This window comes from Salvelinus namaycush, chromosome 24 (genome assembly GCF_016432855.1).
Source record: "Salvelinus namaycush isolate Seneca chromosome 24, SaNama_1.0, whole genome shotgun sequence".
Taxonomy (NCBI): Eukaryota; Metazoa; Chordata; class Actinopteri; order Salmoniformes; family Salmonidae; genus Salvelinus; species Salvelinus namaycush.
The window spans coordinates 30,413,573-30,441,570 of NC_052330.1; the positions used below are offsets into that span (position 1 = coordinate 30,413,573).

At 41.7% G+C, this 27,998-nt stretch overlaps 2 protein-coding genes across 2 annotated transcripts; both read right to left on the bottom strand.

Moving 5' to 3' along the window:
• Positions 1-1,150: 1,150 nt before the first annotated feature.
• Positions 1,151-2,908, bottom strand: LOC120019518 (C-C chemokine receptor type 6-like). The gene has a single exon (XM_038962815.1). The coding sequence runs from the start codon at positions 2,873-2,875 to the stop codon at positions 1,697-1,699; it is 1,179 nt and encodes a 392-aa protein (XP_038818743.1). The 5' UTR covers positions 2,876-2,908; the 3' UTR covers positions 1,151-1,696.
• Positions 2,909-9,419: 6,511 nt separating this feature from the next.
• On the bottom strand, positions 9,420-27,762 carry LOC120019171 (centrosomal protein 43-like). Its single transcript, XM_038962468.1, has 16 exons — positions 27,668-27,762; positions 27,267-27,320; positions 27,061-27,115; positions 26,854-26,942; positions 26,612-26,749; positions 23,740-23,796; positions 23,502-23,572; positions 23,081-23,142; positions 22,892-22,953; positions 22,723-22,800; positions 22,232-22,288; positions 21,140-21,357; positions 17,955-18,094; positions 15,192-15,225; positions 14,962-15,049; positions 9,420-10,633 (listed from the first exon to the last, which is right to left on the bottom strand). The coding sequence occupies exons 1-16, from the start codon at positions 27,749-27,751 to the stop codon at positions 10,589-10,591; spliced, it is 1,332 nt and encodes a 443-aa protein (XP_038818396.1). The 5' UTR covers positions 27,752-27,762; the 3' UTR covers positions 9,420-10,588.
• Positions 27,763-27,998: the final 236 nt, after the last annotated feature.

Here is a 27,998-nt window from a genome sequence, read left to right on the forward strand (position 1 = left end):
CCACTTGCTCAAACCAAGGTTACATTTCACAATATCTCCTTTGTACTAAAACTATATCAAATTGTCTTGGTCACATACACATATTAGGCAGATGTTATTGCAGGTGTAGCGAAATGCTTGTAGGATCCGACGAATGCCTAAAAAAATCCGTTCTTACATCCGAATGACTGCGTCTTTGTCTCTACGTGGATTCAACTGGTTGTACCTGCTCCTTTAAACCTCTTTTATACCTTTAGTAATTTAAAGGTACAAAAGTACAAGTATTAGATAATATCTTTCATAAACATAGCGGAACCCTTAGTCACAGTGTTTTGACTTGCCAGTTAAATGAATGACAGACAGCCACTTGTGTAAGGAAAGTGCTAACAACATGCTAACATAATTTTCCACACTCGTCAGTCAGGTTTTCAATGTCACTCTCTGGGAGGGCTGCTTGTAGTATTGGTAGCTTAGCAGGATCAATTCACTTTTAGTAATACTATAATATTTTAGACAGTATCCTTACATAACTTAAACATCACAGGAGGTTGGTGGAACCTTATTTGGGGAGAACGGGCTTGTGGTAATGACTGGATCAGAATCAGTGGAATGGTCTTAAATACATCAAACACATGGTTTCCTTGTGTTTGATACCATTCCATTTACTCCATTCCAGCCATTATTAGGAGCCGTCCTCCCCTCAGCAGCCTCCTGTGTTGAAAATAGGACTATTGTTTAGTTTTAAACATTTAAAATGACATAAGAAATGTTGGGTAATTACAAATTATGATTTTAATAATTGAATCAGGGGTGTCATATATGCTTAGTCATGATTAATGATGAATTGTTGATAATGATAGGTTGAGGGCAGAGTCATGAACACAACAGACCCCCTGCAGAAGCTTCTCACACTGTACACCGGGTATTACATAGAGACAGACAATTCAATTTGGATCTTTAATTAGCAAGTGAGCACAAATGACAGCAATCAAGCCCCAAAGGTTAAAAACCAGCAACAAATGTAACATTAAGTTGACAATAATATGCACTAACTAAATAGTGCATATGAGATTGTCTGTCCTATGAACCAATTACCTAAGACAATAACATAATTTCACTCAAATCAAATATGACCTAATATTTGGCTTTCTTAAACAACAATACTGCCTTATCTTTGTAGAACTCACTTAATTCTAGGGAAGCTGTCTCCGCACTGATTTTACAACACTTAATTCCAGACTGTGTAGAGACATAGTGTAAAGAGTGTAAATGGCGCCATCTACTGGGTAACAATAACAACGCTGGTACATCTACTAATTGTGAGCAGTTTGCCATGCTGAAACCCAGATTACATAGTATTGTCCTTCCGTCAATAAATACATTAGGAAATTAATATAGGCCATAAAAAAGTATTGTTTTACTTTGTCTTTCAAAATATGTTCAAACATAGACATAAACCACAATTGTGCATTAACCAAAGACAGAACTGCATAAAAGCAACAACCGATATATCATATTCATAAACAATAAACAGCAAGTAGAAACAGTTGACATTACAGTAGGTACCATTTAAATAAACACTTTTGTTATTTTACATTGATTATTCCATGTAAGGCTTATGGAAACATTCAATAAAGATGGCATAGGTACATTGATAAATGTATCAGACTACGCTAGGGTTCACAGCAATAGCAGTCTCCACCACAGGGTCTCGTCCTCACATGGTGAAAGAAGATGCATTGTCTGTAGAGGAACCATCCATAGACTTGCGGACAGTGGAGACATACATCTCTGACGTGGCCCTGGAGAAGCGTCTGGGATTCATGACCCTCTTCCCAATGCACCACACATCCTCCACAATCTTCCTGAAGTGGTTCCTGAACTTCACCCCGATGAAGGCGTATAGGACCGGGTTGAGGCAGCAGTGCAGGTAGGCCACCGTTTCCGTCACTGTCTTGGCCACTTCGGTGGCATCCACGTGACTGCAGGCCAGGTTCTGGAACTTGTTGACCGTGTCGTAGAGCAGCGCGACGTTGTAGGGCAGATGACAGATGATAAACACGACCACCACAGCCAGCACCACGCGCACCGCCTTGTGCCTCTGGAAGTTCTTGGCACGCAGCAGCGTGACAATGATGTTGGCATAGCAGAAGCCCATGACCAACAGGGGCAGCAAGAAGCCCACCGCCATCTGGGTGCTCGGGACCAGGATCTTCATCTGACGGGCTGTGGCGTTGTCTGGGAACCTGAAGTTGCAGACTACATAGTCCTCCTCCTCTAAGAATATGGTGTTCTCCAGATCAAACGGTGTTGTAGCATTGTTGTAATCATAGTTGTCATAATAATTTCCAAGGGTGCTGTGTGCAGGCACATAACGCTCGTAGTAGACAAAGGTGGGGACAGAGAGGAGCAGGGCCAGGCTCCAGACTGCAGCGCAGATGATGCGGCTGAAGATCAGGGAGCGGAGCCGGAAGGAGCGACGGGCCTGGACGATAGCAATGTAGCGGTCGGTGCTAATACAAGCTAACAGCAGCATGCCACTGTACAGGTTGACGCTGTAGGCCCCGCGGAGAACCTTACAGGCCACCGTCCCCATGGCCCAGCCACTCTGCTCATTGTAGATGATCAGGGGTAGAGCCGCCACAAACAGCATGTCTGCTATGGCCACGTTCAGAAGGTAGACGTCCGTCATGGACTTGGCCTTCTTGTAGAAGGCGTAGGTGACGATCACCAGGATGTTGCCCAGTAAACCCAGGATGCAGATGACAGAGTGGATGTAGAGTCGCACCACTGTCTCCACACTGTTGTTGTCTTCCATATTACATGGCTCCACCACATCATAGTCATACGCCACTGAATTGTTAACTGTTTCCTCGCCATTATCCGTATGGTTCATTTTCTCCTATGGATAGAGAGAGCACTCAGAGAAGAACAGGTCTTTCATTTAATAACACACTTGGAATTTATTTCAACATATAGTATGTACTCATGGCATCCCCCCCCCCCCCAAAAGCATTTCTGTTTTATTGAAATGTATCCTATCACTATCAACTACTGTATACGTATATTATTTTAACTATAAAGCAAAATTCTGATTGTAGTTAATTAACATCCTTACAAAGGTGTGACTGAAGTAATCTGGAGTCAAATAGGGTTGGCAGTGTGGTGCGATTCAGAGAAAGGAAATTTGCAGAGAACCAGGTCACATAACCCCAATCTTGCTTGACTGTGACCCAAATTCTTCTTTAAATGCACGAGTGTGGTTAAGTATCTGAAGTGAACAACTGGGGTTGGCTTTCAATGACGCACAGTACTTCATGTCAGTATTGAGACTTTTAGGGGCAATGCTGGCATTATCAATTGGCAATTCATTGTACATTTGTAATTTTAAAAAATCTGTGTTTTGAATATAAAAATGTCTCAATGTTATTGACAAAGACATGACATTGTTGTTCTGCTTCTGGTTGTTGTTCCTACTATTCACTTCTGCATGGTGGCTGTTCCCAAAGCATAAAGATTACATGGGGTGGCAAAACAACCACAGCAAGGCAACAATGGTTTGATTTATCATCTCGCCTGACTTCCCTGATCAAATGTCAACTGAAGCACATGATCAGCTAAGTGGATATTGGAGAAATTAATATATGTACAAGGAGCATTGTGAGTTCATATGAAGCTAATTGGATATCTAGAAATTATATCAGATGTATGCATGGAACATTATTTTATGTATACCTTCATCCATGTTAGATTACTCAAACATACTGTATTTCCCGCTTCATTCTTATATAACATCCCCCACCACCTGACAGATGAAGTGAAGACATACAGTACATCGACGTACCTTACTGTTTTCTATACATCCCTCTGAGGTCTACTAAAGGTACATCCACTGGCTTTATATTCTTTCTCTCTTCTGACCTATTAGTGATGGTGGCTTAACTACAACCATTTCGGTTCTTTCATGTTGGCTGTGGAGGATCAATCTGGGCCAGACAGCCTAGTCAAAGGCTTTTGCATAGGCTATGTTGTAGAATATGTTTTGTGGGACATTGCTTATTCTCTGCGGTGAGGTTCCCCTTTCCTAGCTGCAGAGTGTATGCATACATTTCAGCAAGATCCTGAGATTTTGGGGGATTTATTCCCAGGTTATGTGAGTTCAGACCGTGTAATAAACCTAAACAACAAATAAAAGCAGTCTCATGTAGCATGGACCTATTGCAGACAAGTAACTGTTTTCAGTGGTGTAAAGTACTTAAGTAAAAATACTTTATTTTTATTTTTTGAGTATCTGTACTTTACTTTACTATTTATGTTCTTGACTACTTTTACTTCACTACATTCCTAAAGAAAATAATGTACTTTTTACTCAATATATTTTCCCTGACACCCAAAAGTACTCGTCACATTTTGAATGCTTAGCAGCACAGGGAAATGGTCCAATTCACACTTATCAAGAGAACATCCCTGGTCACCCCTACTGCCTCTGATCTGGTGGACTCACTAAAAACAAATGCTTTATTTGTAAATTATGTCTGTTGAGTGTTGGTGTGCCCCTGCCGATCCATAAATAAAAATAACAAAACAAGAAAATTGTGCCGTCTGGATGGTTTAATATAAGGAATAAAAAAATATTTATACTTTTACTTTTGATACTTTTGATACATAAGTATATTTAAAACCAAATACTATTACTCAAGGAATATTTTACTGTGTGACTTTCACTTTTAATTGAGTAATTTTCTATTAAGGCATTACTTTTTCTCACGAATGACAATTGAGTACTTTTTCCAAGTGTGACAGACTTATGATAGAAAAAGTACTTTTGTGAAATGAATGAATGGTAATTAAAATTGTATAATGTGCATCAATGCAGACAATTACATTTCAGACAATACAGTCAAAAAGTAGAATTGAAACGAGTTGCAAACAACTGTGTCAATTTCAGGTATGACATGTTTAGAAATCAACTGATTTTATTACAATACACACAATGTAATCTACAGAAAGATCTAGTTGAATGTCATGTTTCCAAATAAAGATTTAAGTGCATGTTGAACATATTTAACCCAGCAGTTTTCCTTACATTAAGAACAACAGTAAATTATATATTTTATTAAACATGTTAAGATTGCTTCAGTCACATATTATTCCATGTATTGTGTAAGAGAGGACTTACCAGAAAAACGGAGTAATCAAGTTTCAAAAGACTCTTGGGACTATTCTAAGCCAAGTTTGAAAGGAAGCTGTGAACCTCAGAATCTCTCAATTAGAGAAAACAGGAAGAAGTCAAGTTTTTCTCTGTTTGATCAACCTAGACTGTCAGCTGTGGAAACAAGCACTGTCGCAGCATGCACTGTCGCTCTCAAATAAAAACCTATTGGCTGACACGTACATAACACAAGATCTGAGCAGAAGAACTCAAGAAACATGCTCATTAAACCTTAACTCTTTATTGACCTTTGAAACGTATTGACTGTTAATGATTGCTCACTTCTATTCGTTCAACTATTTTGAATATTAGGTACACTGGAAACAGTGTGCATTATTTTAAAGACATGCATTACATGGGGGATAAAGTTTCAAAGCGGTGTCACTGATTAGTACTATCATGTGAATAAAGCATACATACATTTTACAGTGCCTTCGGAAAGTATTCATACCCCTTGACTTATTCCACATTTTGTTTTTACAGTCCAAATTAAAAATGTATTGAATATATTTTTTTCTCTCACCCATCTAAACACAATACCCCATAATAACAGAGTGAAAACATGTTTTTAGAAATGTTTGCTATTTTATTGAAAATAAAATACAGAAATATATAATTTACATAAGTATTCACACCCGAGTCAATACGTTGTAGAAGCACCTTAGGCAGTGATTACAGCTGTGAGTCTTTCTGGAGAAGTCTAAGAGCTTTCCACACCTGGATTGCACAACATTTGCCCATTATTCTTTTCAAAGTTCGGTCAAATTATACTGACCAAAAATGTAAAGGCATACTGAAACAATTTCAAAGATTTTACTGAGTTACAGTTCATATAATGAAACCAGTCAATTTAAATACATGCGTTAGGCTCTAGTCTATGGACTTCACATGACTGGGTATACAAATACGCATCTTTTGGTCACAGGCGTGAATCAGAACACCAGTCAGTATCTTGTGTGACCACCATTTGCCTCATGCAGCATGAAACTTCTTCGCATAGAGTTGATCAGACTGTTGATTGTGGAATGTTGTACCACTCCTCAATGGCTGTGCGAAGTTGCTGGATATTGGTGGGAACTGGAACACGCTGTCGTACGGGTCGATCCAGAGCATCCCAAACATGCTAAGTGGGTGACGTGTGGTGAATATGCAGGCGATGGAAGAACTGGGATATTTTCAGCTTCCAGGAAGTGTGTACAGATCCTTGCAACATGGGGCAGCGCATTATCATGCTGAAACATGAGGTGGTGGCGGTGGATGAATGGCACGACAATGGGCCTCAGGATCTCATCACTGATCTCTGTGCATTCAAATTGCCATGGATAAAATGCAATTGTGTTCGTTGTCCGTAGTTTATGCCTGCCCATACCATAACCCCACCGCCACCGCAGGGCACTTTGTTCACAATGTTGACATCAGCAAACTTGCTCGCCCACACGACGCCATACACGTGGTCTGCTGCTGTGAGGCCGGTTGGATGTACTGCCAAATTCTCTAAAATGACGGAGGTGGCTTATGGTAGAGAAGAAAACATTAAATTATCTGGCAACAGCTCTGGTGGACATTCTTGCAGTCAGCATGCCAATTGCAAGCTCCCTCAAAACTTGACATCTGCAGCATTGTGTTGTGACAAAACTGCACATTTTAAAGTGGCCCTTTTGTCCCCAGCACAAGGTGCACCTGTGTAATGTTCATTCTGTTGTATTAGCTTCGTGATATGCTACACCAGTCCGGTTGATGGATCCTTTTGGCAAAGGAGAAATGCTCACTAACATGGATGTTAACTAATTTGTGCACAAAAGTTGAGAAATTTTATTTTATTTCAGCTCATAAAACATGGGACCAACACTTTACATGTTACCTAATAACAGTTTCAGACGGTTCTTGGAGCTCCCGCATGCGTATTGTAATTTACAACCCTGTGGCACCAGGACAAAAATAGATACAATTTCATTACACAGGGACCCCTTGTGCTGGGGACAATAAAAGGCCACTAAAATGTGCAGTTGTCACACAACACAAAGTCACAGTTATCTCAAGTTGAGGGAGCGTGCAATTGGCATGCTGACTGTAGGAATGCCCACCAGAACTGTTACCAGAGAATTTAACGTTTTAGAGAATTTGTCAGTATGTCCAACCGGCCTCACAACCACAGAACACGTGTATGGCGTCGTGTGGGCGAGGGGTTTGCTGATGTCAACGTTGTGAACACAGCGCCGGATGGTGGCGGGCAGGCAGGCAGGCATAAGCTACGGACAACAAACACAATTGCATTTTATTGATGGCAATTTGAATGTACAGAAATACCGTGAGGTGATCCTGAGGCCCATTGTGAGGCCCATTTTATTTTATTTTTTTATATAAGGCATCTGTGAACAACAGATAAATATCTGTATTCCCAGTCAGGTGAAATCCATAGATTAGGGCCTAATGATTATATTTCAATTGACCGATATCCTCATATGAACTCAGTAAAATCTTTTAAATTGTTGCATGTTGTGTTTATGTTGTTCAGTATAGAAACACACCATGGCATAGCACTAGTGCAAACTATGAATGCGCAGTGGTAGTATGTGCAGAAACTACAGGCTACACAATAACCATCTCTAAACTAACATATTATGAATAAATACTCATGCAATTAAGGCAATGCTGGCACAGACAATATAAAGTTGAAGTGGGAAGTTTACATACACTTAGGTTGGAGTCATTAAAACTCGTTTTTCAACCACTCCACTAATTTCTTGTTTACAAACTATAGTTTAGACAAGTCGGTTAGGACATCTACTTTGTGCATAACAAGTAATTTTTCCAACAATTGTTTACAGATTATTTCACTTATAATTCACTGTATCACAATTCCAGTGGGTCAGAAGTTTACATACACTAAGTTGACTGTGCCTTTAAACAGCTTAGAAAATTCCAGAAAATTATGTCATGGCTTTAGAAGCTTCTGATAGGCTAATTGACATCATTTGAGTCAATTGGAGGTGTACCTGTGGATGTATTTCAAGGCCTACCTTCAAACTCAGTGCCTCTTTGCTTGACATCATGGGAAAATCAAAAGAAATCAGCCAAGACCTCAGAAAAAAATTGTAGAGCTCCACAAGCCTGGTTCATCCTTGGGAGCTATTTCCAAATGCCTGAAGGTACCACGTTTATCTGTACAAACAATAGTACGCAAGTATAAACACCATGGGACCACGCAGCCGTCATACCGCTCAAGAAGGAGACTCGTTCTGTCTCCTAGAGATGAACGTACTTTGGTGTGAAAAGTGCAAATCAATCCCAGAACAGCAGCAAAGGACCCTGTGAAGATGATGGAGGAAACAGGTACAAAAGTATCTATATCCACAGTAAAACGAGTCCTATATCGACATAACCTGAAAGGCAGCTCAGCAAAGAAGCCACGGCTCCAAAACCGCCATAAAAAAGCCCGTCTACGGTTTGCAACTGCACATGGGGACAAAGATCGTACTTTTTGGAGAAATGTCCTCTGGTCTGATGAAACAAAAATAGAACTGTTTGGCCATAACGCCCATCGTTATGTTTGGAGGAAAAAGGGGGAGGCTTGCAAGCCGAAGAACACCATCCCAACCGTGAAGCACGGGGGAGGCTGCATCATGTTGTGGGGGTGCTTTGCTGCAGGAGGGACTGGTGCACTTCACAAAATAGATGGCATCATGAGGGAGGAAAATGATGTGGATATATTGAAGCAACATCTTAAGACGTCAGTCAGGAAGTTAAAGCTTGGTCGCAAATGGGTCTTCCAAATGGACAATGACCCAAAGCATACTTCCAAAGTTGTGGCAAAATGGCTTAAGGACAACAAAGTCAAGGTATTGGAGTGGCCATCACAAAGCCCTGACCTCAATCTTATAGAAAATTTGTGGGCAGAACTGAAAAAGTGTGTGAGCAAGGAGGCCTAAAAACCTGACTCAGTTACACCAGCTCTGTCAGGAGGAATGGGCCAAAATTCACCCAACTTATTGTGGGAAGCTTGTGGAAGGTTACCCGAAACGTTTGACCCAAGTTAAACAATTTTAAGGCAATGCTACCAAAGACTAATTGAGTGCATGTAAACTTCTGACTCACTGGGAATGTGATGAAAGAAATAAAAGCTGAAATAAATCACTCTATTATTCTGACATTTCACATTCTTAAAATAAAGGGGTAATTCTAACTGACCTAAAACAGGGAATTTTTACTAGGATTAAATGAATGTCAGGAATTGTGAAAAACTGAGTTTAAATGTATTTGGCTAAGGTGTATGTAAACTTCTGACTTCAACTGTAAATACCATGGATGTCATATCTGAAATATACACAAACATTAGCTTCATGTTAAACAGCACTGCATGTGCAGTTAAAATGTAAGGAAGTAACAATAAGTGAGTCAGAATTGCTAACAGCATAAAACCCACAAGTATAAACTCACAAACCACTTTATGGATGCACACACAATCTTCCTGGTAAAAACACTGATAACTTGGGTCTTCACCTGCCGACAACGACAGCCACTGACCTGGGATGGGTCAGAGTCTAAATATGCATTCGGGCCTTGGAATCAAGGAGGCTGTTGATAGACAGCTGAGAAAGGGAGAAATCACCCTAATGGGACTGTGGGGAAAGTCACGTGCACAGGCATGGCCTTTTTTCCCTTACTGCCATTACATTCTTCACTGTTTTAAAAAGTCACCATTGGTCAACCGAGTTAGGAAGGACGCCTGTATATTTGTACTGACTGGACATATTGATACACTATCCAAAGTGTAATTAATTAATAACTTCACCATGCTCAAAGGGATATTCAATGTCTGCCTTAAAAAAAAAAAAAAAAATTAGGCGCCCTTCTTTGCGAGAAAAACCACCCTGGTTTTTGTGGTTGAAACTGTCTGCCAACATATGTTAGTGCCACAGCATAAATTACAGTAAACTCCCACATTGTGGTTTCAGATTGACAGAAAACATGTCATTCATGTATCAACATGTCATCCCTGAGATCCTTGACATTCAATTGTGATACATGATGTTATAACGGAGCACAATAGAAACAGTCTTCAAGAACAATCTGGGTAAGGGGTGATTTTATTAGTTCTGTGTACACGCCATAGGAGGCTGGTGGGAGGAGCTATAGGAGGATTGGCTCATTGTAATGGCTGGGATGGAATTAATGGAACGGAGTCAAAACACGTTTAACTCCTTTCCAAAGATACCATTACAACCATTACAATGAGCCCATCCTCACATAGCTCCTCCCACCAGCCTCATCTGGTACACACAACATAAATAATAGTTAACATAGTAGAAATGGCCTGTGTGGTATAAGGCTGATGGACTGTCATGCCACCTCCTCCATGTAGTCAGCTCCTTGAGTCTGGCTGAGCTGAGATACCACTCAGGACCTCAGTGTCTCATCAAACTGATGGGGGGGATAGATAGGCTGGGGGAGAGGAGAAAATAAAGGGTAAGAGTGTGTGAGAGACAGGGTAATATACCAATACCACCAAAGACACCCTACTTTCTTATTTACTCAAACATAGCATTAGGGCATGATGATAGGGAACAGGCCATATTTAGCTAATCTAATGTAAACTATACACTACAAGTCAAAAGTTCACACCTACTTATTCAAGGGTTTTTCTTTATTTTTTACATTGTAGAATAATAGTGAAGACATCAAAACTATGAAATAACACATCTAGAATCATGTAGTAACCAAAAACGGGTTAAACAAATGACCATATAGTAGTCACCCTTTGCCTTGATGACAGCTTTGCACACTCTTGGAATTCTCTCAACCAGCTTCATGAGGAATGCTTTTGGAAACAGTCTTGAAGGAGTTCCCACATATGCTGAGCACTTGTTGGCTGCTTTTCCTTCACTCTGCGGTCCAACTCATTCCAAACCATCTCAATTGGGTCAAGGTCGGGTGATTGTGGAGGTCAGGTCATCTGATGCAGCAATCCATCACTCTCCTTCTTGATCAAATAGCCCTTACACAGCCTGGAGGTGTGTTGGGTAATTGTCCTGTTGAAAAACAAATGATAGTCCCACTAAGCCCAAACCAGATGGGATGGTGTATCGGCTGCAGAATGCTGTGGTAGCCATGCTGGTTAAGTGTGCCTTGAATTCTAAATAAATCAGTGTCACATGCAAAGCACCCCTACACCATCACACCTGCTCCTCCATGCTTCAAGGTGGGAACCACACATGTAGAGATCACCCGTTCACCTACTCTGCATCTCACAAAGACACGGCGGAACCAAAAATAAAAAATTTGGACTCATCAGACCAAAAGGACAGATTTCCACCGGTCGAATGTCTATTGCTCGTGTTTCTTGGCCCAAGCAAGTCTCTTCTTATTGGTGTTCTTTAGTAGTCATTTCTTTGCAGCAATTCGACCATGAAGGCCTGATTCACGCAGACTCCTATGAACAGTTGATGTTGAGATGTGTCTATTACTTGAACTCTGAAGAATATATTTGGGCTGCAATTTCTGAGGCAATTTCTGAGGCTGGTAACTCCAAAGTATCCTCTGCAGCAGAGGTAACTTCCTGTGGCAGTCCTCATAGTGCTTGGTTCTTGCGACTGCACTTGAAGAAACTTTCAAAGTTCTTTAAATTTTCTCGATTCATGTCTTAAAGTAATGATGAACTGCCTTTTCTGGTTGTTTATTTGAGCTGTTCTTGCCATAATATGGACTTGGTCTTTTACCAAATAGGGCTATCTTCTCTATACCACCACTACCTTGTCACAACACAACAGATTGGCTCAAACGCATTAAGATGGAAAGAAATTCCACCAATTAACTTTTAACAAGTTACACCTGTTAATTCAAATGCATTCCAGGTGACTACCTCATGAATCTGGTTGAGAGAATGTGGAGTGTGCAAAACTGTCAAGACAAAGGGTGGCTACTTTGAGTAATCTCAAATATAAAATATATTTTGATTTGTTGAACACTTTTTTGGTTACTACATCATTCCATATGTGTTATTTCATTGTTTTGATGTCTTCACTATTAATCTACAATGTAGAAAATAGTCAATATAAAGAAAAACCCTTGAATGATTAGATGTCCGAACTATTGACTGATACTTTGCAATGAGACTCGAAATTGAGCTCAGGTTCATCCTGTTTCCATTGATCATCCTTGAGAAGTTTCACAACTTGATGAGAGTCCACCTGTGGTAAATTCAATTGACTGGACATGATTTGGAAAGAACCACACCTGTCTATATAAGGTCCCACAGTTGACAGTGCATGTCAGAGCAAAAACCAAGCCATGAGTTTGAAGTATCTGGGGAAGGGTACCAAAACATTTCTGCAGCATTGAAGGTCCCCAACAACACAGTGGCCTCCATCATTCTTAAATGGAAGAAGTTTGGAACCACTAGGACTCTTCCTAGAGCTGGCCGCCTGGCCAAACAGAGCAATGGGGGAGAAGGGCCTTGGTCAGAGAGGTGACCAAGAACCCAATGTTCACTCTGACAAAGCTCCAGAGTTTCTCTGTGGAGATGGGAGAACCTTCCAGAAGGGCAACCATCTCTGCAGCACTCTACCAATCAGGCCTTTATGGTAGAGTGGCCAGACGGAAGCCACTCCTCAGTAAAAGGCACATGACAGTCCGCTTGGAGTTTGCCAAACGGCACCTAAAGGACTCTCAGACCATGAGAAACAAGATTCTGTGGTCTGATGAAACCAAGGTTGAACTCCTCGGCCTGAATGCCAAGTGTCACATCTAGATGAAACCTGGCACCATCCTTATACTGAAGCATGGTGGTGGCGGCATCATGCTGTAGAGATTGTTTTCAGGGACTGGGGGGGAAAGATGAACGGAGCAAAGTACAGATAGATCCTTGATGAAAACCTGCTTCAGAGCGCTCAGGATCTCAGACCCTAAGCACACAGCCAAGACAACGCAGGAATGGCTTCGGGACAAGTCTCTGAATGTCCTTGAGTGGCCCAGCCAGAGCCCAGACTTGAACCTGATCGAACATCTCTGGAGAGACCTGAAGATAGCTCCCCATCCAACCTGACAGAGTTTGAGAAGATATGCAGAGAAGAATGGGAGAAACTCCCCAAATACTGGTGTGCCAAGCTTGTAGCTTGGAAGACCCAAGAAGACTCAAGGCTGTAATCACTGCCAGAGGTGCTTCAACAAAGTACTGAGTAAAGGGTCTGAATACTTATGTATATGTAATTTTAGTTTACAATTTTTAATACATTTGCGAAAAATTCCCCAAAATAGTTTTTGCTTTGTCATTATGGGGGGAAAAAACGATTTAATAATTTTTAGAATAAGGCTATAATGTAACAAAATATAGATAGTGAAGGGGTCTGAAAACGTTCAGAGTGCACTGTATGTGGACACCCCTTCAAATTAGTGGATTCTGCTATTTCAGCCACACCTGTTGCTGACAGGTGTATAACATTGAGCACACAGCCATGCAATCTCCATAGACAAACATTGGCAGTAGAAAAGTAGCTTTACTGAAGAGCTCAGTGACGTTCAACGTGGCACTGTCATTGGATGCCACCTTTCCAACAAGTCAATTTCTCACATTTCTGCCCTGCTAGAGCTGCCCTGGTCAACTGTTAGTGCTGTTATTGTGAAGTGGTAGGCCACACAAGCTCAAGAAACAGGACCGACGAGTGCTGAAGCATGTAAAAATTGTCTGTCCTCATTGCAACACTCAATACCGAGTTCCAAACTGCCTGGAAGCAACATCAACACAATAACTGCTCATTGGGAGCTTAATGAAATGGGTTTCCATGGCCGAGCAGCCGCATACAAGCCTAAGATCACCATGTGCAATGCCAAGCGTCAGCTGGAGTGGTGTAAAGCTCATCGCCATTGGACTCTGGAGCTGTGGAAACGCGTTCTTTGGAGTGATGAATCCCGCTTCACCATCTGGCAGTCCGACGGACTAATCTAGGTTTGACAGATACCAGGAGAACTCTACCTGCCCCAATGCATAGTGCCAACTGTAAAGTTTGATGGAGGAGGAATAATGGTCTGGGGCTGTTTTTCGTGGTTCAGGTTAGAGCCCTTGGTTCCAGTGAAGGGAAATCTTCATGCTACAGCATGCAATGACATTCTAGACGATTCTGTGTTTCCAACTTTGGGGAAGATCCTTTCCTGCCCCTGTGCACAAAGCGAGGTCCACACAGAAATGGTTTGTCGAGATCAGTGTCAAAGAACTTGACTGGCCTGCAGATCCCTGACCTCAACCCCATCAAACACCTTTGGGATGAATTGGAATACCGACTGCGAGCCAGGCCTAATTGCCCAACATCAGTGCCCAACCTCACTAACGCTCGTGGCTGAATGTAAGCAAGTCCCCGCAGCAATGTTCCAACATCTAGTGGAAAGCCTTCCCAGAAGAGGAGGCTGCTATAGCAGCAAAGGGGGAACCAACTCCGTATAAATGCCCATGATTTTGGAATGAGGTATTGGACGAGCAGGTGTCCACATACTTTTGGTCATGTTGTGTACTCAAAGAGAATAAACTGTTGATTACATTTTGATTCATATACCCACACTATACTGGGATTTTTAATTCACCGATTACTTACTCTCTGACATTTGCAAGTGGATGTCTTCAACCAGCTTTCCTTTTCTCTACATAGAACTAAACCTGAACAAAACAGGAGTAAATAACTTCCTGTTTCTGAGTCTAGACTACTAGAGGAGCCCACTGCTGCTCACTATCTGAACACAGATACGTAGGGTTGAATGCCTGTTATCCTTACTATCATACATACCTTATTGCTGTTGTCAGGTCCCTCGACGGAAACCTCCTCGATCTCTTCTCCAATGCTCACCTCACGCTTAGAGATATCTGATCGATGGCTGGTGGAGGTGAAACACAGGAAACCCTTTAGATTTATATCTCTCATTGTACAGATAAGACATACAAGTGAATGAGCACTGAACACCATCTAAAAATAGCTAGTAAGATCTAGTGAAGATACAGGACAATGCCCTACATTACCTGTTAAAGTCATCATCACAGTCAACGTCATCATCTGTTAAAACAGAGGTATTTTTTAAGTATAAAAACAATACCAAGACAATATGAATGGCCGCTCGCATCAGTGGGTGCTCTGGTCAGTGGGTGCTCTGGTCAGTGGGTGTGCTTGCCCCCACCTGCCCCGAGATGCCTTCAGGGCGAAGCCCCCGCCCACAGTGTGAAACCAAACACGCATAAACACAAAATCCCCACCCTCACTCCTGATTGGAGGACCTCAAACATTTATACTGTGCATGTGTATGTATTTATTCCAACACTCATTAATTCATACAGCCACAGTTCAACCCATCTTTCCCAGTAAATCATAATTCCTCCATTTTCACCTGCAATACATCCCTCCATTCTACCGTGGTGTCTCACTAGGGACTTGAACCTTTCCATCTGCAACATTTCTGACCAAATTGCCCTAAAATACAAAAATTCCCAACAGTAGAATGACATTTCCCCCAGCAATACAGTTTGCAGGTCCAATCACGCCCTGATATTATGGCATAACAACCACTCCTGGACCTGACTCCAAAAACAAGCCAAAGGTTGAAAAGCACTAAAAGAGATGCTCTATTGATTCTGGTTCAACGTGGCAAAATCTGCATCACTGACTGTTCACTTTTTGTAGCGAGAATGATAAAATAGCTTACACTGAAAAGAACAGATTGATGGGTTAATTGTTGTTTTGCATATCAGTTCATAAACCACTTTGTCATTGTATTGGGACATCGAAAATCTGTTCCTAACCATCTTGAATTGTATGCGCATAGTTGTCAAACCTCTTGACCATGAGTGAAACTGACACATTTTACGACTTCTATTGGTCATTTTAAGCCATTTACGAGTTCTATTAGTCATTTTAAGCCATTTACGATTTCTATTGGTCATTTTAAGCCATTTACGATTTCTATTAGTCATTTTAAGCCATTTACGATTTCTATTAGTCATTTTAAGCCATTTAATTGGTTGCAGACAAACCAGTTTATTATTTTTCTCTCATGTAATGCAGCTTCCATTTTTGTGGCAGAGCTGCGATAGGTTGGTGCTAATTTTGTATTGAGCATACTTCTCCACACACCCTGATTGATTGCTCGTGTGACAATTTTACCGTTGTTGTTTACAATGTCATTAATAAACATGATACCTTCCTTATACATTCTCTACAAGAAAACTGGTTTATCCTCTGTCAGTACATCAGAGTTGAGCCATATTATTTGCTGTAATATATATTAGGCATTACAGTAACCCACCAAAACATAGAAAATAAAGAAATAAACATGGAACTGGGTTAACATCATTCCCTTGATGGGTTCTGACTTCTAAACTTGAAATTTGAATATCCTTGTTCATGTTCCTGAGGGAGAGAGGGGAATGCAGAACGTTTACACTCTGTCAGAACGTGTTATTGTTAGACATCAGGTATCCTATGGGAAGGAGAAGGGACACAGCCTGGTTTCAGTTGTTGGGTTGTAATTTGAAATACGTGCTGCAGCAGAAGCTAATGGTTATCTGTAGGAGGAAAGTATATGGTGGGTTCAATTAAGATTGGATATGAGCCAGGGGCTTGGAATGTTACTGAGTAAGGGAAAGGCAATCACATGGTTGTGGTCACTGATAAGGGTGGAGAGCTGTGGATTAGTGAGGAATGGGGGCCGAGGTCAGATCAGGTACATTAAGGAAGAAAGAACAGTATATTAACCACAATCTAACTTCCTGCCTTGCAATAAAGATGTGATGTTCAGAGAAAAGGAGGAGACTCTGCCTGAAGTGGGGTATAAACACTTGTGCTGGGAAGGAACATGTATTTGTCTGTTCAGCAGTCTGTTCAGCAAGTCTGTTCAGCAAGTCTGTTCAGCTAGTCTGTTCAGCTAGTCTGTTCAGCTAGTCTGTTCAGCTAGTCTGTTCAGCTAGTCTGTTCAGCTAGTCTGTTCAGCTAGTCTGTTCAGCAGCTGTCTGTTCAGCAGCTGTCTGTTCAGCAGCTGTCTGTTCAGCAGCTGTCTGTTCAGCAGCTGTCTGTTCAGCAGCTGTCTGTTCAGCAGCTGTCTGTTCAGCAGCTGTCTGTTCAGCAGCTGTCTGGTGAATACACTTGGTTTGAGCTTTTCCTAATTGTCTGCTAGTTTTTAAACTCTGTTTATTTAGAACCTAAGACCCTGCACTGAAGATCCAGTTTTATCTTCCATCATTTTAAAGTCTTTCAATCCTTTGTCTTTGGAGTGTGAAGTACCTGAAAGAATTCAAGCATTACTTCACAACAAAAAACCCTAACAAACCTATTCACATCAATCAAGTGTAATAGTGCTTGACAGAAAAAAAAATGGCAGAAATAAAAGCATTTACCATTCACATAGTGATGTTGAAGATGCATCCTCTATTCCAGTATACACCGAGCGTACAGAACATTATGAACACCTGTTCTTTCCATCACAGACTGACCAGGTGAATCCAGGTGAAAGCTGTGATCCCTTATTGATGTCACTGGGTTTTTCACGCTCTACAGTTTCCTGTGTGTATCAAGAATGGTCCTCCACCCAAAGGACATCCAGACAACTGTGGGAAGCATTGGAGTCAACATGGGCCAGCATCCCTGTGGAACACTTTCGACAACTTGTAGAGTCCATGCCTCAATGAATTAAGGCTGTTCTGAGGGCAAAAGGGGGTGCAACTCAATATTAGGAAGGTGTTCTTAATGTTTTGTACACTCAGTATATCTTCCTTACACACACATGCTTCTCTCACCGTTCCTGCTGCCTGAGAGGTCTTTGTGGTGGGATTCTCCTGAGTGGGACCCCCCACCTGCAGCACTCCGCTGTGTGACCGGGTCCAAAAAGGAGGCCAGGGTGCTGCTGCCCACTCCCCTCCCCAAATCTGCTGCTCTCCTGGGGGATGAACAGAAGAGGCAAGGCCTCAGTCTGGAGGACACGCACAGTCAACACACATTCACTAAGGTCGAGGAGACATTCACTGAGGTAGACATGTAGTTGATATAAAGGTGTGTGCACGCACGCACGCACACACCGAGAGAGAGAGGGGATGCCAAGAGCCTGCAGCTCACCTGTTCTCCCAACAGCTCAGTTTATTATCATGGTCAGAAAAGAGCTGGTCCCCATCACCCTCTGTGTCACTGCCCAGAGTAGACAGGCTGAGTGAGAGTGAGTGAGTGAGTGAGTGAGTGAGTGAGTGAGTGAGTGAGACCACAGACAGGAGTGCAGTGAAGGAAGGACACTCGCACAACACACACAGAAATACACACACACAGAAAAGTACAAGTCCATAACCTCCATATTGGATGTTAAAGTACCGACTAAAGTACGGACTTTTCATTCCAAGGCTGACAGCAAATGTTACAAAACAACATTCATTACAGTTGAGGCAGGAGGCAAATGATGTGATTTTTCACACCTCATCACTCGGAGCTGCACAACTAACTTAGCTAATGGAGGAGTGACACACCAACACCAAGCACACTCCCACATTGAGGCTAGCGCCCCTCCTCACTGGAGTAAAGGAGCGCCCTGAGAGGCTCTCCTCCCTCAGAGAGTGGACGAAGCTGCTTGGGGACAGAGGGAAGGGACACACACAGATAAACAGAAAGAAAGACGGGAGGAGACAGAGGAAGCTACAGTGGAAGAACAAGGACATGGAGCAACAGAGCAGATCCAGACAGCACAGTGCTCCTGTGATTAAACCAAACCATCTGCCACACAACTTAGGCCAAGGTCACACAGGTTCATGTTTCTACGGGACTTTAGTCATCTTAACAAACACCTCCAATGTACTTTCAACAAGAGTACAGAACACTAACCTAACACAGATTTACAGTTGAAGTGGAAAGTTTACATACACATAGGTTGGAGTCATTAAAACTCGTTTTTCAACCACTCCACAAATTTCTTGTTTACAAACTATAGCTTTGGCAAGTCGGTTAGGACATCTACTTTGTGCATGACACAAGTCATTTTTCCAACAATTGTTTACAGAGATTATTTCACTTATAATTCACTGTATCACATTTCCAGTGGGTCAGAAGTTTACATACACTAAATTGACTGTACCTTTTAAACAGCTTGGAAAATTCCAGAAAATGATGTCATGGCTTTAGAAGCTTCTGATAGGCTAATTGACATCATTTGAGTCAATTGGAGGTGTACCTGTGGATGTATTTCAAGGCCTACCTTCAAACTCTGTGCTTCTTTGCTTGACATCATGGGAAAAACAAAAGAAATCAGCCAAGACCTCAGAAAAAAATTGTAGCGCTCCACAAGTCTGGTTCATCATTAGGAGCAATTTCCAAACGCCTGAAGGTACCACGTTTATCTGTACAAACAATAGCACGCAAGTATAAACACCATGGGACCACGCAGCCATCATGCCGCTCAGGAAGGAGACGCGTTCTGTCTCCTAGAGATGAACGTACTTTGGTGCGAAAAGTGCAAATCAATCCCAGAACAGCAGCAAAGGACCCTGTGAAGATGCTGGAGGAAACAGGTACAAAAGTATCTATATCCACAGTAAAATGAGTCCTATATCGACATAACCTGAAAGGCCGCTCAGCAAGGAAAAAGCCACTGCTCCAAAACCGCCATAAAAATGACAGATTACGGTTTGCAACTGCACATGGGGACAAAGATTGTACTTTTTGGAGAAATGTCCTCTGGTCTGATGAAATAAAAATAGAACTGTTTGGCCATAATGACCATCATTATGTTTGGAGGAAAAGGGGGAGGCTTGCAAGCCGAAGAACACCATCCCAACCGTGAAGCACGGGGGTGGCAGCATCATGTTGTGGGGGTGCTTTGCTGCAGGAGGGACTGGTGCACTTCACAAAATAGATGGCATCATGAGGAACGGAAATTATGTGGATATTTTGAAGCAACATCTCAAGACAGTCAGTCAGAAAGTTAAAGCTTGGTCGCAAATGGGTCCTCCAAATGGACAATGACCCCAAGCATACTTCCAAAGTTGTGGCAAAATGGCAAAGTCAAGGTATTGGAGTGGCCATCACAAAGCCCGACATCAATCCTATAGCAAATGTGTGGGCAGAACTGAAAAGGCGTGTGCGAGCAAGGAGGCCTACAAACCTGACTCAGTTACACCAGCTCTGTCAGGAGGAATGGGCCAAAATTCACACAACTTATTGTGGGAAGCTTGTGGAAGGCTACCCGAAACGTTTGACATAAGTTAAACAATTTAAAGGCAACGCTACCAAATAATAATAAAGTGTATGTAAACTTCTGACCCACTGGGAATGTGATGAAAGAAATAAAAGCTGAAATAAATCATTCTCTCTACTATCATTCTGACATTTCACATTCTTAAAATAAAGTGGTGATCCTAACTGACCTAAGACAGGGAATTTTTACTAGGATTAAAATGTCAGGAATTGTCAGGATGTCAGGAATTGAAAAACGGAGTTTAAATGTATTTGGCTAAGGTGTATGTAAATTTCCAACTTCAACTGTATATTTCAGATGACCTACTATAGATAGAACAGAGTTGTGTTCATCAGGCACCAAAACGGAAGAAAATTGACTGAAAGTTGCAAAAAAAAAAAAAAAGCCACACTGCTCTACACAAATTACGGCAGGTTGGCTACAATACTTTGTCACAAAAATATCCTGCAGCACCACTTTTTCCAAATAGACCTAACCCCTCAGAGTTGATTAACAACCCTGCATTTTAAGATTCTTAGATATACGGTTGCAAGATTGGTCATGATACATTTTTACGATAATATTAATGACATGCATGTTTTACATTTATCCCTAACGCATTACTTATGTGATGGATCATGGAGCAGCACACCTGTTCAAGTATCACATAGGTCTACATTCTCCAGGTCTACATTCTCCATCTCTTTAATGTAAGGGACCTAGAAACAAAGCCTGTGGTAGTCAACCTCCCGGTGGTCAAAGCATCCTCACCAGCCATAGGTTTTCTGTGGTTTAGGCAGAGGGTCGTCAAAGAACGAGTTGCTCTCGTCTGTGTGCTCCTCCACCTCGAGACCCTTCTTCAGGCTCGCCACGGGGGCGTTGCCGTTGTCCCCGGACGCCTCGCTGTGCCTCGACACCACGTGACCCTGACCTTTACCCTTTAGAGAGACGAAGTTCAGACTGGTGCCACTGTGGCTGACCTCCTCGCCCTGTGTGGTACCATACAGGAGCAAGACAACAAAAATAACATAAAAACAGACGTTTAAAGTTGCTTCTGTTTATTTGAGTGGGTTAGCTCGCATTTATTTGCAAATGGTAAGACTTGAAGCGACAGGAAGAGTTAGTTGTGGCACTGAAATATTTGCGAGGAAATATCGACAACTAACCCATTAGCTATGTTAGTCTTACCTACTATATCAACCATTAGGACAGTTGACAACTAACCCATTAGCTATGTTAGTCTTACCTACTATATCACCCATTAGGACAGTTGACAACTAACCCATTAGCTATGTTAGTCTTACCTACTATATCAACCATTAGGACAGTTGACAACTAACCCATTAGCTATGTTAGTCTTACCTACTATATCAACCATTAGGACAGTTGACAACTAACCCATTAGCTATGTTAGTCTCAGTAAAACCATTAGTAAAACACATGCACCCAGCACAGGCAAGAGATTTTCAAATCAAAACTGTCAACACTCATAATTCATTAGAATCAGATGATTTGGATGATAAAGCACATTATAGATGCTGTATCTCAGTAGTTAGAGCCCAGTTAAGAAGCAGTTGCCTTGTTGAAGACCGCTGTCCCATCTTCCCTGTGCTAGTGGTGACCCTGTACCAATTATACAACGGGTAGGTCTAATCCTGAATTCTGATTGGTTAAAAGCACATCCCAGCCAGTGTTGAGAAAAATTCCCCTGGTTAAGTTGGTATGAGCCTATTCTACACCAGGGGTGTGTTCATTAGGGCAAACCAAACAAAAACGAGTTCAGCTCCCCCCCCCCCCTTTCGGAACATTTTCTTCCATTTGGTGTCTAATGAACACAAACCTGTTCCCCACCTTGCAGTTTACCTTGGCGTCAGCCTTCTCCTCCTGCGCACTGTTCTTATGTCCTTTAAACCTGGGGATCTGTGTATGAGAACAGTGCTATCAGCCTGCTCACTAACAGGTTGGGTACTGGGGCCCTAAAAGGAGGCTACATTTAGGGAGAATAAAACACAGTTTAGTCTACTGACCTCTTCGTCCTTTTGAAAGAAAGCGTCAAAATAAAAATCTGAAGCTTTGTTTTAACAATCAACATTCTCTTAAATGTTCATGTCATTTAGACCCTATGTTCACATCCTGGAAATACAGAGCTAGGTCTCTTGTTATGAGTTCATGTAACTTTAGGGCAAGTTCTGTAGAAATTAATTGATTCGCAAGTAAGCTGTTCACAAACAGGTATTAAAGGAATGCCATATTAACAAAGTAAGAAAATAGTTATGCTATGAGAAACTATTTTATAGGCAGAACTACATCATTAGAACATGCAGTGCGCTATAGTTTGAATAGAACCAACATACCTTACTCGCCGGTGAAGGGCTCATCTTCTCAACAAATCCACTGGGATTGTGAATGACATCACTGGTGTCATGGGTGATCTGGAAGGGAAGGACCCTTATGACAATGTGTTGGTTCATACAAAGTTCAATCTATGATTTGATCTATAAAGGAATAGTAAAGGTGTCTTACCACACTTCGACACTGACTGAAGAAGCGCCTGTACAAGCCCAGAAACTCTTGGAAGTCACTAGCTACAGAAACATAGAGAGAGACAAAGCCTCAGAGCAGATGACGATGTTTCCCTCAGCTTTGTGTTGCCATGCTTGTAACTAAAGCAACCATTCATTAACAATACGTCACTTCCTCCAGAACACTTACATTTACTGGAGGCTTTGTCTCCAGCTCGGAGCTCATCAGTGACGAACCTCTCCAGCATGTTCCTGTTATTGGACACACAGACAACGACTTGTGTTAAAGCTGCAATATGTACGGGAGTTGCAGCGATGGGACAAGACTAACTACCAATTGGATATCAAAAAATTGGGGAGAATAAAAAATAAATAAATGTTAATTATGGCGGAGCGATTTCTGCATAGTGCACCTTTAAGGAAAACTGGATGAACTGTGGATTGAGACCACAAGTAGTGTTGTAGTACCATCTTTGCAATGAGGGCAGGTTTCCCAGACCCAGATTATGTCTATTCCTGAATGACAAAGCCTTTTCAATGGAAATGCATGCGTTTTGGTTAAATATTGGTCCAAGAATGCAGCACTCAGTGTTTTGTCTGCACAAACATACTTGTTGAAGTTGGGAAAGACATCTCCGAACAGAGCTTCCAAATCCTCTTTGCATATCCCATCAGTTCTGTCCTGTGAAGTGGATAGTTGAAACACAATAAGAGCCAGGATCTTGGAAGAATTTTGGACATTTAAACACCTCCACAAGACAGGCAATTGAGACTGTATGAGGGTGATCAAATTTGAGCACACCTACATTTTAAGATATGGCTTAAAAATATTTGACTTAAAATTACCACCTTGTCATAACTGTCAAACTTCTGCCGAGCATCTGCTATTTGCCTGGGGGATAGTTCCTACGAAGACAAGGAAGAACATTAATAGCAGACCAAGCAATATCTCTACATTTAAAGAGCCACTGACCATGCCAATCGTGTTTTTCTGTTAATCCTTAGAAAAATTTGATTTCAGTCTTGGAGGTGTGTTTCCTAAACAATTCCGCCATTGGTTAATGATGTTTTGTCCCTCATGAGACACCGTAGCCTATTTTACTTCCTCAAAATCCAAATAATATCTAAGATAATTCAAGAAATCTGTAATACATGTGTACATTTTTGCCAAGAATGTTTCAGTTGCACATTTAACTAAGGTGTTTGTTGCGTTATTTCTCAAGTAAAAAAAAAGTGTGACTTGTCTTATGTAAATAAAGTCTGGCTGCTGGGCAGGTCTGTCTCACTGCCTATGCTATTGGATAGAGAGCAATCACCACAACTGTTCACCCCCATGTTAGTGGGCAAATGGGCATCGTCAAATCAAAACCCAACCTTCATTTACCCGTTGTGACTCACGTATGTCCAATGTCCATTTTAGATGAGACTGACTTTATGACCAAAATGAACCTATTTCCACTTTGCAGTCAATTTTGACACTAATACATTTTTGACTCGATAGGTCGTTTTCAAAGGGATTTGTTGCTTTTTAAAAAGGCAGCGTCCTGGGGAAAACGAACAAACTTGTGAGCATGAGATTCATATCTACATAACCTGATTCAAACTGTCCTTTGTGGTGTTATATGCTAGTTGTTCATGTGCACCTTTGTGGCCCACAGGGTTCTTAGTATGCATGAGTATGAAACATGACTGGAAGAAAGTAGGACAAACTTGTTATGTCAGAAACTCGCTGATCAACAGGAAAACCATTTTCTCTCAATCATCTGTCAACCTTTCAAGCACGATTCATTCTTATGACCCAGATAATACTAGCATTTGTTAGTCATATCTGCATTTGGTAGTCAATGACAACCATGAGATATACTAAGTTTCTTTTCTCTCCAGGCAGCTCAGGTCTATGGACAAACAGCCTAAATGTTGTTGTATAAATGATAACATCTGTGTGTTCATGTTGTAGGCCAGTGACGGGCAACTGGTGGCCCGTGGGCCACCCCCCTTTTGTAGGCCCGTGGATCAAATAAGAACTCAGTCTGGGTCTCAACTTATTGTTTAAAGTTAGAATAGTAAAATACAATTTCTACATTTGGTTGTGCATCAGCAGTTTCTCTTGTTATGTCAGTCACTCAATTAGCCAGGGTAGATTACCAATCTAAAAAATGTTAATGAGTCTAGCCAGCTATCTAGTAATCATGGTCGAATTACCGACCGGGGTCCCCCATTGATTTTGTTAGTCACTCTCACTCAGATATCATATTAAAAACTGCAAACATTTCTCTCTCAGCCCCATGGCAAAATGAGCTAAATTGAATGAAATTCATTATAACATTTCTAAATCTTCTCTCCACCCCATGGCAAAATGTGAAAACTTGTTTTAAAAAGGTAAAGTGTTCTCTAAACACCATGGCAAAATATGTAGAATTGCAGGAAATTCTCTCTCCTCTGTCAAGAGTGGACCGCTAAAATGTTTGATGTACAGTACCAGTCAAAAGTTTGGCCACCTACTTTGGAGATGCTTAATATGAGTCTGGAAGGAGAGTTAGTCTAACCAGACACTTAGAATATATGGACAACTACAAATACCTAAGTCAGAACCGTCCAGAGTACTGATGCTAGTCGGGCGGGCGGGTGCAGGCAACAATCGGTTGAAAAGCATGCATTTAGTTCTACTAGCATTTAAAAGCAGTTGGAGGCCACAGAAGGAGTATTGTATGGCATTGGCCCTCCGATTTGACACACTGAACTCTATCTGAGAAGTAGTTAGTGAACCAGGCGAGGCAGTCATTAGAGAAACCAAGACTGTTGAGTATGCCGATGAGAATGTGGTGATTGACAGAGTCGAAAGCCTTGGCCAGGTCGATGAAGACGGCTGCACAGTACTGTCTCTTATCGATGGCGGTTATGATATCGTTTAGGACCTTGAGCGTGGCTGAGGTGCACCCATGACCAGCTCGGAAACCAGATTGCATAGTGGAGAAGGTACCGTGGGATTTAAAATGGTCGGTGATCTGTTTGTTAACTTGGCTTTCAAAGATTTTAGAAAGGCAGGGCAGGATGGATATAGGTCTATAACAGTTTGGGTCTAGAGCGTCTCCCCCTTTGAAGAGGGGGATGACCGTGGCAGCTTTCCAATCTTTGGGGATCTCAGACGATATGAAAGAGAGGTTGAACAGGCTAGTAATAGGGGTTGCAACAATTTCAGCGGATAATTTTAGAAAGAGAGTTATGTTTTCCACTGTTTTGGTTATTATATGATTGCATATGTGTTATTTCACAGTTTTGATGCCTTCACTATTATTCTACAATGTAGAAAATAGTAAAAATAAAGAAAAACCCTTGAATAAGTAGGTGTCCAAACTTTTGACTGGTACTGCACAGGTAGATGTAAATGTACCCTGGTGAGTGGGTGAGTGAGAAGGTAGACAAATGAGGCTTTACCCCCCTGACATCAGATAACAGTAGGCCAGAGCAGCGAAAGAAGAGGGAGTACAGAGCAGGAAAGCAGTCCATTATAACCACAAGCTGGACACTCCATTCGGATGAAAAAAAACACTTAACAGGAGGTGAAGGATAGCCATTTAAGAGCACAATCAAATCAGCGAGGCTTCGGGTTTGGACAACTGCTAATGTCAGAGTCTCTTTGGAGAACAAAGGAATACGCTAATGTATGTGGATGAATAAATGTATGTAAAATGGTAAGCCCTGTGTACTGGTGTGTCTTTACCGCTGAGAAGATGGAGGCCTTCTCCCTGTGTCTGCCTCTCTTGACAAGCTCAAGCAGCAGAGGAGTGGTCCTATTCATATCGGTCTCAGTGATACCCAGATCACGAGACACCTGCTCACGGCTGCCCAGGCCATTTAGCTGAAAATAAAACACACACACGGTGAATGCAGCACTGACATTTGGAAGTATTTTATTTGACCAAATGTCCGGCCAGCCCCATCCACTGGGAGTAACACACTCACTGAGTTGATCTCTGGCTGGAAGACAGCAAGCGTGAAGTCTATGTGGAACACCTGCAGGAAGTCTATGATAAGGCTGGCCACCAGGTGTCCTACAAAGGGAAGGATATGATCAGCCTCATCATGAAAAAAATGAGTAATTGTAAAGTATGTTGATTATGGGATGAGCAGATTATGACAATCATGGTGGATAATAAAACCATGGCTTACCATCCTGTGTATTAAGACATTTCTTCAAGTTTTCATTGACAAGTGGAGTTTTATTCTGTGGGGGGAAGTGAATGAGAGTGAAGCAAAAGTTATACAGATGTGGATAAATCATATGCTTTAGACACATCCATAAAATTAAAAGTCATTATTAAAGAGAAGCAATAAGTAGCCCTAAACCTCCCAAGTCAGCTAGTTATCTATCTTACCTCCACTCTAGCTTGTTCATCCATGGCCAGGAAGACAGCAGCGCGCATTTCTGCCTGCAAAATACCAGAACACCAAAAAGAGGGTGTTGGCCAAAGCAAGTGGGCCGCATAAACTAGTTAGCAATACACTAGATAGGTAACTAAGTACCTACATATGTATACTTATAAATGAGTTAGCTAGCTGACTAGCAGTTGGTTATCCAAAGTTAGAAGCTAGCTAGCTCACTAGATCTCATGACAGTAAGCCGGGGACTTCACCGCGGGCCAGACAGCCAGCTAACGTTTCCACTGTGCTATCTATGTAGCTATTGCGACATGTTAACGTTAGCTGTGTTACAGCAACATTCTCAGTCTTTGAACTGTCCTTTCGACATAGCTTTACAAGTTATGTAGCTACGTACCTTTAGTTTATTCAACACCCCATTGTTTTCTAAGGTTTGGATCAACAGATCCCGCAACTCAGTGTCGTCCTCCGTTGCAGACATCTTTCTTTCAGCTGACAACCAAAACAAACACTGAGGACAGGGCAGCTATCTGATAATTCAGCAACACCGATTCCAGGAAAAAGTAACCAGCAAATTCAGCGCCTGGTCCTTGCACGAGCGAAACTGCGGAGACTTGCATATCTTTAGTGCCACAATGACTCTGAGTCATAGAGAGATATGACTGAATTGAAATGTCTATCAGATATTTTTGATTGAAGTTGCTGTTGATTTGCTGACCTGTCTTAGG